Source organism: Saccoglossus kowalevskii, chromosome 17 (assembly GCF_978046115.1).
Source record: "Saccoglossus kowalevskii chromosome 17, keSacKowa6.1, whole genome shotgun sequence".
Taxonomy (NCBI): domain Eukaryota; kingdom Metazoa; phylum Hemichordata; class Enteropneusta; family Harrimaniidae; genus Saccoglossus; species Saccoglossus kowalevskii.
In genome coordinates this window covers 15,725,086-15,741,451 of record NC_140657.1, presented here as the reverse complement: position 1 = coordinate 15,741,451, position 16,366 = coordinate 15,725,086, and the positions used below count along the sequence as shown (strand labels likewise).

At 36.4% G+C, this 16,366-nt stretch overlaps 1 protein-coding gene across 1 annotated transcript; it reads left to right on the top strand.

Annotated features, from left to right (window-relative positions):
* The first annotated feature begins 969 nt into the window (after positions 1-969).
* Positions 970-13,318, top strand: LOC100379013 (peptidoglycan recognition protein 3-like). Its single transcript, XM_078009097.2, has 10 exons — positions 970-1,018; positions 1,721-1,840; positions 2,763-2,888; positions 4,313-4,507; positions 5,160-5,308; positions 9,161-9,248; positions 9,383-9,502; positions 10,522-10,731; positions 10,949-11,097; positions 13,041-13,318. Exons 1-10 carry the CDS (start codon positions 970-972, stop codon positions 13,200-13,202), a joined length of 1,368 nt encoding a protein of 455 aa, XP_077865223.2. The 3' UTR covers positions 13,203-13,318.
* Positions 13,319-16,366: the final 3,048 nt, after the last annotated feature.

Below are 16,366 nucleotides of genomic sequence, written 5' to 3'. Positions count from 1 at the left end.
TAATCTCAGTTGGTATACAGATATCAAAATTCAACAGACAATTGTCGAATATAATACAATATATGGTCAAATCAGTAAGACTAATTAACATATTGTCATAGTCACAATTGATATACCGATATCAAAATACAACACATGTACAATTGACAAATATAATACAATATATGGTCAAATCAGTAAGACTAATTAACATATTGCCATAGTCACAATTGATGTACCGATATCAAAATACAACACATAGACAATTGACAAATATAATACAATATATGGTCAAATCAGTAAGACTAATTAACATATTCTCATAGTCACACTTGATATACCGATATCAAAATTCAACAGACAATTGTCAAATATAATACAATATATGGTCAATTCAGTAAGACTAATTAACATATTGCCATAGTCACAATTGATATACCGATATCAAATACAACACAAAATTGAAATAATATAATACTGTTAGTAAGACTAACATATATAACATATTCCCATGGTTATAATTGGTGTATTGAATTTGACCATCTACGTCACTACAGATTATGGCTGTGCATTTGACCTACACAACTTAGATCCCACACACACATGCATCATTTTGATCAGAAAACATACGGCGAAATTCACACGCTAATCAGAATAGATGGCTTCTCAGATAACGAATTCGACTGACTATCATTATAAGTAGTACACGCACAAACCCACATATTCACGGTGGTCAAACTAGTCATCTAAATCCAGTTTCAAAATATAGTGATTAGAATTATATTTTAAAATTACTGTGCTTTTATTGCTTCTACGGTGCTGACATTTTCGTCATACGATTAATATGATAATAAGGTGCCCGGATACAAAAAAAAGTCTACTTCATTCACAAACTAAAGCATCTGGGCTGCACACCCCCGTACATACTTGTGTACATATAAGAAACAATTTAATGTCATTCTAATATTGGCTTTCTGAACAGTTAATACGATGAATTGTCAACTACTACTGATTTTATGTTTCGCTGTGGCTGCATACGGTAAGATGATTTAAATTCTTACCTTCTGGAAAATTTCGATTAAAAGTTTGAATCACTGGGTTTTTTTTTGTCGCATGGACTTTTGTAAAAAATATTTTGTTGTGAAATTTATACATTGTGATACGAATATGAGTTGTATTCATTTTACATTAAAGCCACGCTATCCGTGCATGTGCACAGGTGATAGTGATGCGTCCGACAAGATAGGTTTTAAAATGCCCGGTGCGCATTCAGTAATAACCACGTAAATACACTTATTTGACAAAACTAAATGTGACACGCTTGATAATTCAAGACATTTTGTGAAGACAATGCACTAGCGACGACAACCTTGGTTTGTTATTTTCTTTAACTACTACTATTACACCATGGAGGTAAAAAAAAATGATTACACCATGCATGGTCCGTGCGATGAATGTAAGGCAATCACTGGCACAAAGCTGGCAACAAATAATATTATACACATGCGCAATTCAATGAGCTTCGTCGATAAATTACATAATATATATTACGTATAATGTTATGATTATTCAGTTAATATTCATAAGTTACGAAGGAAAGGCGTTTGACGTACACTAATCAAATTAAAGTATACGATACATGAAATATCGAAACATCACAGTTTTAGGCAAGTGTGCCATCACCGTGTACAACAAGTATACTCTGTTATAAACAAACAACCCAACTTCATTATGTATTCAGCCGATTCAGGTTGTAACAACAAGGGAGGCACCTGTCAGGACGACTCTCTGTACTGTGACGGACATTACGAAAGTGGTTTGTGTAATGGAGATAGTGACAGAAGATGTTGCGTACCGGATAGTAAGTGACATTATAATAACTTGCACCATTTCATCAGGTGTGTGACAGATGTCAATTTGTTATTTCCTTATTCGTGAACATCCATAACACTGTACTTTATATTGATTACCAGTGGCGTAATAGCGGGGCCCGAATTCAAATCTTATATGGGTGTTGAAATCGGAAAGGGGTCGAACCAAAAACTGGGTAAATGTGCTAGCACAGTGACAGAGAATCATTCATTAAGGGGTTAAGCATTAGAAACTAGATCTAGGGTGATGGCAAATTGGAATATCATGCCGCAAATTCCGCAAACCTAAATATATTTCACACAGAGCAAAAACAAATTACAGCAAGTTCAGGTTCATGACAGGGGAAAATCAAATTGACAAAACGAATTGAAGAAAAGAACATTTTTATTTGTTCCTGCCATCGCCCAGAATTTATAATGTTAGTTAGGGTCCTCAGGTACTTGTGTTCGATGTGGTAGCGTAAGAAATTGTCCTAAGAACATTACGATAGGAAAAAGGTCCGATAATTGAATATGGCTTGCATGTCAACATACACTATATGAAAAGACATCCATAACATAAGCTGTCACCTGGTACAAAAATATATTTAAATAAATTTTGTCATCTTCGACGACTACAAACACACAATGAAACAGTTTTAAAGCTGTTTGTGCAATAATAATTTACATAACGACATATTTATAGCCAAAGAACCGTCAAAAGTTTTTCTCCTTGGGAAACTTTTATCTACCTCTCACTATGTGTAAAATCTACAATGATTACAGTTGTCATTGTTCGGCCAACATATGGTATAATTCGTCTTAAGCCGTCAATTTCATTCAGATTAATATTTGACCGACCTTACTTCCTTTTATCCTTCATTCCTTCCGTTCATGCATTCTTCTCCATAATGCCATTTGACCATGATATAGATACTGATGCAGCATGTGAAGCTGAAGGTGGCACATGTCAAGACGATTCCATTGCATGCAGTGGTTGGTATGAAAGCGGGTTATGTGACGGAGGATATGATAGAAGGTGCTGTGTACCTCCCGGAGGTTGGTAAAATCCTAATTCCACGGAGTGCACAAGTATGAACATACTAGCTTAAATGTATCGTTTGCCAGACACCCGAGTCTAATGACAATGTGTTCAGATATGAAGGAAAGTTAAACAATAGGAATACAGTAGTATGCAACATTTCTTTATTTTTTGTTGAATACATTGTTTTCGGCGTGTTTTCGATTGCATTATGGTCAGACTGGTTCTGCTACTATTCGATACAGCAAGAAACTACTTGGATAGTTGATATGTTAATTGGCTAGCCAGCCTTGGTTATTGTAATTGATTAGTTAGTTGTTTTTTTCTGCGTTATCCATAATTATATAGGGTATGTTATAGTCATGAATAGAAAAAATAAAATTAATGACAAACAAATGCTAAATGTTCTTTCGATCAATTATCGCGAAAGTAAGGGAATGATAATCTTTTACAGAATAGTTTAATTCCCAAAGTTGGGTACGCAACAAACACCGCAGTCAAGGTCAAATAAGTTTCTCTTAGTAGCGTTATTATGAAATATTATTATTTTATTCCTAGATGACTCGCTTTGTACCGATATTGGTGGCACGTGCCAAGACGTATCACTGCAGTGTGATGGGATATATTATAGTGGTTATTGTTCAGGACCTAGTGAGAGACAATGCTGTGGAGAACGTAAGTATTATGTGTATTGTAATTATAAATGAGAGAAAGTATTCAAACTTTTAATCTTCAAGTGACCCGACGACAGAGGTTGTATGAATACACATGGACAACACGTGGTAATTCTGCAGTAAATACATATCAGTTGAAATTGGAGCAGAATACATTAAATTTATTCCAATGATTACTCAGTCTCTGCTTTTCATTACAACAATCGGTAAACCATGTTGCATGAATGTATTAATTTTTGAGAAAGTTGGTCAAAAATCGCATGACAGTGTTCATCGGTTTCTTATGTAAAATCAAGAAGCTATTGTCCCATAGCGCCATGAAACAGTATTCTTATCTTTTTTACAGTATTACATTTTGAAAAACTTGTCCTAATAATTTTTTTAAAAAATCACTATTTTTAGAAAAATTCCATAGAGCACAATGTAAAGAAAAATTGCATTTTTTTTAACCCAGATTTTAACAAATCATTAACAAAATATGATTTTTTCAGCCTATGTCACCGAACTACAATTTGAGCATAATATCTTTGCCATAGGAACATATGGTAAAAGCATTATAATACTGACAAAATGACCACTATCTACTAAAATACAACCATCATCTCAAAGCTTATGCTGGTGACCTTCAACCGTTAATGTCAATATCCTTATTTTACCAGGCAGTACTACTTATTGCAAAATGAACACATTCTGGGTATTTGCATTTATGACTAGGCTCCTATCTTAATTATTTATATTGCATGTCTCTTCTATATTTTGTGCAGAAGTTGAGGTCTACTGTGGAGAGGTTCGGCTAATAACACGTGAACAATGGGGTGCTCGTCCACCAAATGGTAAATGGTATATGTCATTGCCCGTAGACTTAAGCTTCATACACCACACCGTTGGTAGTCATTGCTATGATATCGAAACATGCTGTGAGGTTATGCGAGCGACCCAGAATTATCATATGGACAGCCTAGGCAAGTATCATGTGACCATACATATTTGATAATAATTTGAATTTCATTCTTTGAAAAAGAGGTTCCACCAATGATAAGTTAACACTAAACACAGAGATAGAGATGATGTATTTTTGAAGACGAGACATTGAGCCACCATTGGTGCCCTCGATTCCGTGGCTTTATGTAAGGTAATAGTTCAACCAGGAGCATTTCTGTCCAAACTAAAAACTTCGAGAACTGACCGCTATCCAACAAAAATAATTATCTAAATGTCACAACATATAACACAAATTTGCAGTCGATTCAACAATATCATCGTAATCCAATCTCACCAGTGCTATCATGGTGTTTTAGTTAACGGCATGCACACGCAGAGCACTCAAATCGTGTTTATCGCCTTTTTTATTTGTATTAAACCGAGTCTATGTTATATTTCTTCAACTGTAATATGAAGTGCATCTTATAGTTGTCTAATTTGTGGTAAGGAAACACTGATTGAAGTTTGCCATTACGAGACATGCGCTTTTATTCTGGAGATACACACAAACATTGTAACAGACAGAAATAAAACACATTACGTTAGAGATACCCAACCTCATGGTGTTATGTTTCTTGAACTTGGCGCAGTTATACATTCAAACTATGACGACAATTTACATTTTTTTCGCAGGTTGGAGTGACATCGGTTACAGCTTCTTGATTGGTGAAGACGGTAATGCATATGAAGGGCGTGGCTGGGGTGTGATCGGAGCACATACATCCGGGTATAATGACGTATCACATGGCATTTCCTTCATGGGCACATATACAACTGACCCAGTAAGTCACTTATCAGTAATTTATCACATTAGAAGACTCGCCATGTCACTGAATCACCGTTGTATATTTATTTAGTAAATAAATAATCCAGTGAAATAGTCAAATTCATGCTCAGATAATCCAGGCAATTTAAATTGAACAGTGGGGTGCAGTAATCTCATTTACATGTGTTAATTGCATTAATTTATTCTTAAAATATACAAGATTACAATCTGACACGTGACCAATAAGTTGTGCCATTCATACATTTTTGCAAAACCATTATTTAAATGAAATTATTTTTTAGCAAATGACAAAACATTCAATGATCCTTATTGTATATTTACATTACAATTAGTCATTGTTTGACCAGTGCTAAAGCTTTTTTTCTAATTTGTCGTGGTGCTAGTAAGAAGTAATTTTTCATAGCCATGTGTTTGGGATTTGTAAATACTCACTTGGACCAGGACTCGCTCTGACGTCTCGCCCTATGAACCAAAAAATACACAAGCAAGCCACAACGTTCCTACAAATAACACCCTCGGGTGAAGAAGACGCCCTCTAGTGTTGAAGCATCTGCACGATTTCAAAGTGAGGCAAACAGATGACAGCAAAGCGACAGTTCTGTCATTTTATAATATAGCAATCTTTCCAAAACATTTGTTTTAATGACAGGCGACTGATATACAATACCACACTGACACACCATAAAACCACGCGAACACTGGTAAGTGTAATGCCGTTGCCACGAGCACACATTTCTTGAGTTTTATGTACAAATCTGTGGAGTAATATACATAGATGTAGGAAATTGAAAACTAGTAACGATCGTACATAGAATAGTAAAAACTGCGATCCCTGTAAGCGGCACACAGAATAAAAACCCGAATAATGACGGGACTGAAAACCTCTGGAAATCTGCACCCGCCATATGCTCGAATGCACCTGAAGGAGGGTGGCGGGATTCACCTTTCGCTGTGCATGTATATGAGTATGCTTACTGCAATAAACAGTGCTGTTATTTAAACTTCGAAAATACTCTGCTTATTAGCTACCTCGGAAATAAAGCTGAATGATAGGGTGTAGAACACAAAGCTGCTAAATGCTACATAGCAACGCGTAGACTGACGAAACTCTGTCCAATTACCGGGAGCGCCCTCTATAGACCATGAAAGCATCCATTACCTGCTATCCTTGGGGCGGACATCCAGACATTTTCACCGCCTGGCAACCCTCGCGATGAAAACAAAGGCCCAAAACTCGCAGAAAACGATACTTTGGAATGGTTGTTGAGACACCTCTGAACAGTGTAACAAGATTAGCCCTACGTGTGTAACATATATGAATTTGGCTGTTTAGGATTACTTCAAAGTTGAGTTTGTGTTGTTTTCTCGAATTTTCACCGGCTCGACCAGCGTTCCACAGCAGCGCGCACAGAGCCCATAGAAATACATGTACAGTGGTGCGCGTCGTAGCAACGTGGAACGTCTTGTGACGTAGCTCCGCCCCCGAGGATACTGCGTACCGAAAGAAATGCCATGTTTTGAAACGCCTTTCTGTCAACCATCTACGTCACAGATTAACTTCATCACTAGAGGGCCCGGCATTAAGTGAGTGCGTTTTTTCGCATTGGCGTATTATTCGTGATCACATTCGTGTTATCTTTCAACAGCCAAACGACGCAGCACTGGAAGCAAGTAAACAGCTTATAGCGTGCGGTGTAGATGAAAACAAAATTACGAGAGATAACTCATTACTTGGACACCGTGATACGTCTGCTACAGAATGCCCGGGAGATGCTCTTTACGAGGAAATACAGTCATGGCCGAATTACGGATGGGATTAACACCTTGTGTCTATTTCATACTATCACTAATTGTAGTTTAAATGGCGGTAATCGTCGCGCTGCGCATGTGCGACATTTGTGTTTATAAACATTGATTTTCACACATTCCAATGCGCTTTTCTGATGGAAATCGCGAGTACGAGCATAGGGAGTTGGACAAACTTGTGTATTTAATAAATTATTAAATAATAAAATGTTATATAACTTTTGTTTACCCCCCCCCCCTTCCTGGTATCGATTTCAAGTAATCACTGATCTTTGTTTATACCACTCTTTCCTCCATCACATCTTTGTTACGCACTAATGTTATATATATATGTAAAATATCCCAGGGTGTGTCTACATCGCGCGTTAAAATTTGCATATAACATTAGCGCGTAACAAAGTTGTGATAAAGGAAAGTGTGGTAGAAACAAGGGGGTAAAAGACCAGGAGGAGGGGGGGTGGTAAAAGAAAAGTTATATAACATTTTATTATTTAATAATTTATTAAAATACATAAGTTTGTCCAACTCCCTGTGGTACGAGTTTTGACCTGGGCGCAATGTGCATTAATTCCCGCCGGTGACTCTTTCAATACCTTTCAACACCCAAAGAATTTACATAGTTAAAGTTTAGTAACGCCTCAGTTTGTATTCGTCGATATGCGCAACAGTCAAAGTCGCCATCTTTGTTCATACGAGTCCGATATCTCGCGCATGCGTGGCGCGACGACCACCGCCCTTTGATACAAACAATTATGCATTAGTCATTACTTACCAGATTTGGGCTGTCTACTTAACTAGAATGTGTACTGGATTAAACTGCCGTTCATTTCACGCGAGTGTCTGTAATTAATTTCCCAAATTATGTGACACTATATGCCCATGGGTGTGCCATCCGAGTAGATGAATCTGGACCTACTTTATTGGCTTTCTCACCATTACCATCTGAGTTCTACACATGCGCAATAGCGTCAATACAACGAGCCTGGTTGTGTAAGGCTCGTTTGTTATTTTGGGCACCGAATGTAAAATTATGGTTCATTTTTAGCTTAGCATATAATATAAAGATGCATGCTAGACTAAAATAAATGTTGTAAGTCGCATCGTAAAATACATTGTAGACATACTAAGACCACGTGGCCATGTTTAATTTTTCTGCATTTAAATTCAACTGAATATTATTGAACTTGCATTTGTTGAATAATACATCCCGGTAAGTTTAAAATTAAATGTCTAATTAAAAATGGTTTATGATTATGAATAATTTTCAACAATAGGATTTATTTGTGTGTCAAATATCTACAAATAGCTATATATCATTTTTAAACATACATATATGAAGTGATATGTACAAGTGTTAAGTTTGACATAAGACATTTGATATAAGACGCCTGGCTGCAAACCGGAAACATTTGATGCATTATAACAGTGTATACACAACTCCGCGGGCCTGCCACGTGAGCTTTTGGGGGTGAACTCCAATCGACCCACAGTTGATCCGATCTGGAGTAACTGCGATTCACATGCTGACCAAGTCCATACTGTGCATACACGTGTCATATTACCAACTAAACCTATATCACTATATTATTATATTGGCGCCTACTACATGTACTTTGGGTTAAAATACTCAGATTCCCGTCAATTGAAAATATCGTGATTATAACCCTCATAAAAAGATTGGAATAAATCATACATTTTGAAATCTGGGATAATACAAATGATTTAGCGGATTTGTACTAAAATCATTTTAAATGAATTGTTTTTTTCCTCGGTAGACATGCATTACATCATTGTGGGACAAACTCAACATGTAATTACACTGTCTCTCGAGCTGCGAGACTACATTAGTTGGGTGCACATTCAGTTTAAATATATTAATTCCATTTGAAGGTAGAAATCTAGCACCTAGACAGAGCCTTATTGAGGACTACGTTGAAATGTCACATGATCACATGTTGGATCTCACATATACGTATATTGAGATTGGAGATTGCCATGTGATGTACACCTACGTGTGAATATTTAATATTCAGTGTAACAGTACCATTTGTTATTTGCTGTTGGTCTCCCTACATACAACATGTTAAAGTACACAGTATTGGTAGTTTGCCTCATCGTGACGGTGTATGGTAAGTTAGGCTTCATTCTTCTTTGGTGATGCGCATATTTTTGTTGTGGGTTGATTCTGCCAACGTGAAAACACAATTCCTTCCCCGGGGACATCGAAACACATTTCATATACTCTCTGTAATACACATTGCAGGCGATTGGGCATGTAGAAGGGAGCAAGGTACTTGTCAAAACGACTCTCTGCAATGTGAAGGTCATTACGAAAGTCGTTTATGTAATGGTGATGTACGTAGAAGATGCTGTGTTCCGAACAGTAAGTAGCTCGACGGTACCAAGACCGATTTGGAATACCACATTACCGAGTAGTCTATTCTTAGATGGCAGAGTACGCTAAGGAACGCGAAAATATAAAATTGTCGTCAATTATACATGCACAAAACTCCCTGGTCCACGATTCACTCGCCCGACACATTTGTGAGATGGCGTACACAGTTTTTCGTGGTTTCAAAATAATGCATTGAATGAACTCAAACCCAAAAAATAGCGCCTGAAAACCTTGGTATTGTGTAAATTAATTCTTGCCCTTCTATCGTGTTTGTCCTCAGTATTTTAGATTTGTAGCTTATGAAAATTTCCTACGAAGCTTTGTATAAGCACATGGTTAAAAATAGAGAAGATTGGCCACCCATGGACAACCATGCATGAAAACCATCTTACAATTTGGCGTAATACCTCAACAGGACGGCACGCATTTTGAACTATGACATTGAATAAAACAACAAGTTAATTATTTATCAGCAATACCTGTAATATAAATATATGTATCAATCACGCCTACCTACATGTATATATAGTGTCAGCAATGTTCAGATGAATTATTGACTATAATAGGATCTTCCTAGATTATTTCGCACGTGTCAATTTATCACCAAGCTTGTTTTCAGAATAACACATTTGATGAAATGCTGGTATTATTAAACTGTATCTGAATAAAGGCAATTATTGGATGTCACTCTGATTAAAATAAGATCCTATTTTAGGCTTTATTTTTTTCAAATATTTTTTCATTTTTTTTTAATTTTTCTTACTAGTATTTAAATTTATTATTTATTTGATCGTGAATCCCCGCAAGGCGATAGTTAAAATAATACAAAATAAAATGTACGTAATAAAATAAAATTCACGCTGTACAATACATAACATTTTATTCAGATTGATTGGATGTATATCACCCATACAGTAGTAACTATATTAAGTTTATACAGGAATTCACATTTTAATAACCATTGCTTAGGCAGGATTGCGCATTGTGGGTATTTATGTATGTTTCAGGTGACGGTGAAATTGAGGCTGTGTACTGTGGTAATGTACGTCTAATCACTCGACAGCAGTGGCGTGCACGTTCGCCGAGGCGTGAGTCGCACATGTCAGTACCTGTGGGACTCACCTTTATTCACCATACTGCCGGTCGTACATGCTATAGTATCGCAACATGTAGCAGCCGGGCGAGAGCCGTTCAAAACTACCACATGAACATAAAAGGTTTGTTTCTCGCTGCTCCGTTAGATTCACCCCTTATCGCAAATTCATCAAATTTATCAAAATTAATGACTTCATTCAGATTAAGCATTGAGAATCACTTTTGTGACTAGCACCATAATTATTGGATTCTGATAAATCAAATCAGATCATATAACACATAAATGTATTGTTGGATTAAAATTAAAGTACGGAACTGAAATGTAAGGTTCTTTTACAGGTTGGAAAGACATTGGGTACAGTTTTTTGATTGGTCAAGACGGTAATGCATATGAAGGGCGAGGCTGGGGTGTGGTCGGGGCACATACATATGGATTCAATTCAAGATCACATGGCATAGCATTCATGGGAAATTTTAACAGTCGCAAGGTGAGTCACATCTTAGCTTGATTGAATTACAGTAACTGGTAAACAGTTGTCATGTTAGTTTAGGTGGGTACATAGACCTGGTCAACAATCGCCATGTCAGTTCACATGGTTTATTTCTTGATCAACAGTTGTCTTTCAGTTCACCTGTATTAAGAGACTTGATTTTTGGCCAACAGTCGATAGTCAGTTTACCTCGCCTAGGAGATTCGATTCTTTGTCGACTGTCTTGTCAGTTCACCTAGATTAGTAGACTTAATGCCTGGACAAGGGTGCATACGTGTCACTGTGTGAATGTCTATTGAATGATAAGAATAGCCTAGTCTAAATTCACAGGACGGCAATATTGCAATATAACATAGGCATTGTGGATAAACTTGGCTTGTGCACACTCGTGTATGACCAAGTGTATTACCTCGTTCCCACACTCTGAAAATAAAGATATTTGAAACCGCATTCTTCATATATGACTATTAGAAACACAGTGCAATGCTATGTTTTTTATTATTCATACAAAGCAGAGCTTTCCTATGGATTGGCTTTACAAGGATGTTCATTCATTCAATATTACATTCCACGATTTATCATTCCATGCCTTTATCATATTTATCATATTCATTATGTACATCTTGAATACGTGACCCACTTACACATCGCATTGTGCATCACGTTCTTCTAATTGTAGATTTTACCTACCTGTGGGGTATACATTTCTCAACTGATTCACCATGCACTGGGATGTAGTACGTATGAAGACTTTTTAAAACACATTTTCGTTCACTTTTTTTGAAACATGACTTCACCTCATTTATGCTGTCTCTATGTACCTATATTTTTTCAATTTTAGCGTAGTGCAGTGTATTATGTCAATTGTTTGTTTTGTGTTTTGGGACATTTTTGTTTATTGTAAATTTCCCAACGTGACTTTTATTCTAGGAACCATGGTTGGGTATAGCATATTATATTTCACGCAGAATTGTTGACACAACTCGCGATCGTTAAATGCTCTCAAAACAAATCTCTCATATATTATTCAACTATTTAATAGTACAAATGTGCATTTGCCTAATTTTGACACGCTTACAAATTTAAAATCACGATGGAGCTGTCCCCGGTGACTTTGTCACCATGAGACACACGCAAAACCATCATTTTCTTTTTCCAATATTCAGACTTCGGTCCACTCGACAGACTGTTACACAGTCAACCACTGTATTTCAGTCGGCTAGACTTAGCCAACACACATCAGTAAATCCCCGAGTTATTGTGATCTGCCATTAACGCACTAAATAATGGCTTGGTCTCAGTGAGCTAGTTTTTCTCACTACCACAAGTGAGACCTCTACCGCAACTCAATTGGACCCCTTTTGTGCGATGGATTAGACTTCTACCCTGCCGTTGGTGGCAGTCCACAGAGACGTAGTACATGGCAGGCTGGCATGGCAGATATGGTACAAAATGAATGCCCACAAGTCCACCTAGGTCAGTTAACAAAATTGATGTAACCATGCACCGAGGGTTCAGTTACATACATGGGGATGTCGTCAACAGTGACTCTAGAACTAGCCTACCCAGCATTTGCAAACCCAAGTTTCCCGATATGAACCACGGCTATTTTAAAAGTACATGGTCAATAGAAAAAATGTCTGCCAAATAACTTAGACTAAATGTAACCAATTTATATCACACTAACTATTTTGAATCGGGAGGATCGTCACCTACGCACGCACGGAAATTGAGTCCCAAGCGATGATAACAACACACGCTAAAAACACAAAGGCTTATGGGTAGACGCTTGTTTGTAAACAATGACACGCTATGGCCATCTGACGCATGCACAGGTGACGATCCTCCGCTCTACGACATTTTCAAATGAATTTATCCGAGAATAGCCACATTTAAACTTTAAAAACTATTACTGAACCTATCATTTCAACATTTTACAGCCAAACGCCGCAGCTCTACAAGCAGCTAAGAACCTAATTCAATGTGGTATAGACGAAAACAAGATCAAAAGTAACTATTTCTTGAACGGCCATCGTGATGTTAAGAGAACAGAATGTCCAGGACGCGCTCTATACCAGGAGATAAAGTCGTGGCCAAACTAGGAATTATAAAGTTTGATCACAAGACGCAACTCACTTGAAAATGAATCACAATGGATATATATTAGAATTGGCAAATAGATAATACAGATGAATAAACCATATCTAGTCTACAAGTATATTTATTTATAAATAAAGCCTTATTTTTTTTATAGTCTATAAGCCAATACACAACATATGGAGAATTAGTAACACCTGAGGTGGAGAAAGCTATCAATACTTTTTTTACTGCACTTTTTATGTCGGCCACAGATATGCATAATCGTAGTGGTAGCTTTGGTGCACACTTGGAAAACAAAGGAACTAAAATTATTCTCGAATAATATGCATGAATATTTTTTTTTTCAAACTTTACATGTTCAAACTACTTTTCGTTCAAATCCATTCAGAATAGAAATATTTCAGATACATGCACCAATTTCATTCAACACTAGTAGCACGGTGGATACATCAATTTTCGTAGCAGTGGGTGTGTCTATTAGAGGCACCATTATCAACTCATATAATATGTTAGGAAATGATAGTTTAAATTAATTAATGACCCTTTTATTTTGATCAAATTATAAATAAAATGATGTATTTTCTATAGTTGTATTTGGTCAAAAGCGTAAGCTAAAAAATGTGTTGTCTATTCTATTCTCAATTTTTTTTTTCAAAATTGTCACAAAGGAAAAAACACGTTGTTTTTATACATGCACACTGGTTTCTGAATATCCGGTCTCACATATAGTTTTACAAAGTTTTATGTGATTTTATGTTGAAATCTTTGCCTATTAAATATGCAGATGCAATTTCGATGTGGTTACAAAATAGATTACATTTGCAACACACATTTAAAGCACATGCTTTATTAGCAATACAGTATATAGTTATTTTAGCTAGGTATTTTTTTAAATTAGCCTTGATGGATGCTCTGTACTAATTTAGTGCACCGTGTATTTGACTACTTTCAAATACTTCATGAAGTTACTTGGAAACGTGTATGTTATACCTAATACGTCTTGACATGTAGCTTGCAACTTGTTTTAACCATGTTATAATTTCGATACTTACAGTGCTGTTTCCGGGAATCGATATTACGTATGATTTCTTTATCGGTAATCTATCATGAATTTCGACTCAAGTCTTTTTCATTTGATAATATTTGTATTTCCAATTCCTTGTGCCTTGCCACTGTCACATAACGTATCTGGGAGAACCAAAGCGCATGCGTATAAGTGATTGGTTATTTCTTTAATGGTTATGTTCTCTCATAATTGGTTCTTCGTAGTACCAGCATCACCACCAAGACCCCATTTTACTATCCTAATTAATTCTTTCAAAATTTCAGAATAAAGAAAATGTCCCATAATTGTCTCAATACAACTGGTCAATTGTTGTCCCACTGGAAGTTTGCATAGTTCATATGCAATTCACCAGGGATGAATTTGTCTAATTGATGCAAGGTTCAAAATACAAATTTCTCTTCTTAAAGCATGGGTCATATACGGCATTTCCTTCCCTACCGTATCTATTCAATGTATAACATCAATTATGATGAAAGAGGGCCATTGTTAGGGTGATATAATTTATGTGTATAAAATAAGTGCATATCGGGTGGTATGATGGTGATTAAAATACCTGATGGTAACTGTATGTTCAAGTACACAATTTGGTTGTTTTGATCTCTGTGTTAAAAATAACACACGACTGGCAGCATTTGAAGCTACTCTCATCCGTTTCGCGATAGATAACATCACAATGTGTTAAATGAATTAAGTTGCAAGACATGACAATGGGGTCAAATCTGTCTCCACTTGCAGAATAAGTACTATCGAGAAGCATAAACATGGTTAGTAGAACTATGAACATATTGGTAACAATGAAATAGATATATTACAGTTTTCAATAACTTTGTCATAATTTCACACAATAGACTTTCACAGTTGCAGAATGATAATACTAAACAGAATCTTTAATAATAACCACAATTAGAAACAATATACTTACCAGCGTGCTTTGCGCGCGTGCAAACCCCACAATCAGAAAATATGACTGCATTCGGTACTGAATGACTATGTGGATAGGTTTACAGCCATATACAATTACTGCGGACCATCTCAGATTCCTATGGGTGAGATTACATTTTTTCACGACAGTTGAAAAAATACAAATTTTCAGGACAATTATGATTGATATGAGGAACATTAAATACACATATAAATTTGTAAAATATCACAAATATAATAATTTCTATCATGGTATAATAACAGAAAGCCCGGGACTAAATAGAGTCAGTGGTAGAAACAATACAATCCCAGCAGAGTTGGCACCCTGGTGAATGTATGCTAACAGCAACTGCAGTTCACATGTTTAAGCATCGGGAATCCTTCTTTCCAACTATTTACTTTCCCCTTTGACTTCAGACATTGATGCTAATTGTAAAGTTTGGCTACGGTAGTGTAGTGTCCGGGTCTACTCAACAGATTTGGAGTCACCTTCATGAACATAGGTACTCCCAGCCAGTCAGGAACACAAGGACACACGCGGTCGAAACTTAAGTATTAGCAATGACGTCATACTATCCATTGTGTCGATCGTTTTTTTAGTTTACATCACCTGTACATTCCTGTACATCACAAGAAAGTCAAGTATGCTATTAGGGGCGATATCTGAGGCATTTAGCACGACTTACTTTCATACATTTGTACATGTCGTATAAAATGTGCCTAACGTTGGGCTATTCAAATTCGGTTTACGGGCAACAAACATTTTAGTATTCGTTGAACGTCTATATTTAATAACCCGAATTTTAATTAACCGAACTTACGGGTTACAGGCAATATAGATTTTTTGTTTTGTTTAACGTTGTATATTTCCCTAACTCATAGTTCGGCTAACTGGTAATTAAAGTTCGAGTTACTTAAATTTGAACGTAAGTGCTATTGAGTGCATATATGTTCATGATTATTTATAGACTGGTACAGTCTGAGCGATTTATTTCTTTTTAAAGTTTAAATTAAAAACATATTGCGAAATGAAGGTGTTAACTCGAAAACCCCTGTAACCGCGTTTCGCATTCACCCCAAATTTCGCAAGTTTTTTATTATTATATTTGACTGAAAAAAATCACCACACTGGTTAGGTCTGGGTTATTTAGAGCAGTCGGCAAGGCATGCTGGGAAATG

Excerpts from the sequence above, each read along its gene's own strand:
- LOC100379013 (XM_078009097.2), top strand. The coding sequence starts at position 970 with ATGAATTGTCAACTACTACTGATTTTATGTTTCGCTGTGGCTGCATAC. Across the intron at positions 1,019-1,720 it reads TTTCGCTGTGGCTGCATACG|CCGATTCAGGTTGTAACAAC; the intron begins GTAAGATGATTT and ends TTATGTATTCAG. Across the intron at positions 5,309-9,160 it reads GCACATATACAACTGACCCA|TACCATTTGTTATTTGCTGT; the intron begins GTAAGTCACTTA and ends TCAGTGTAACAG.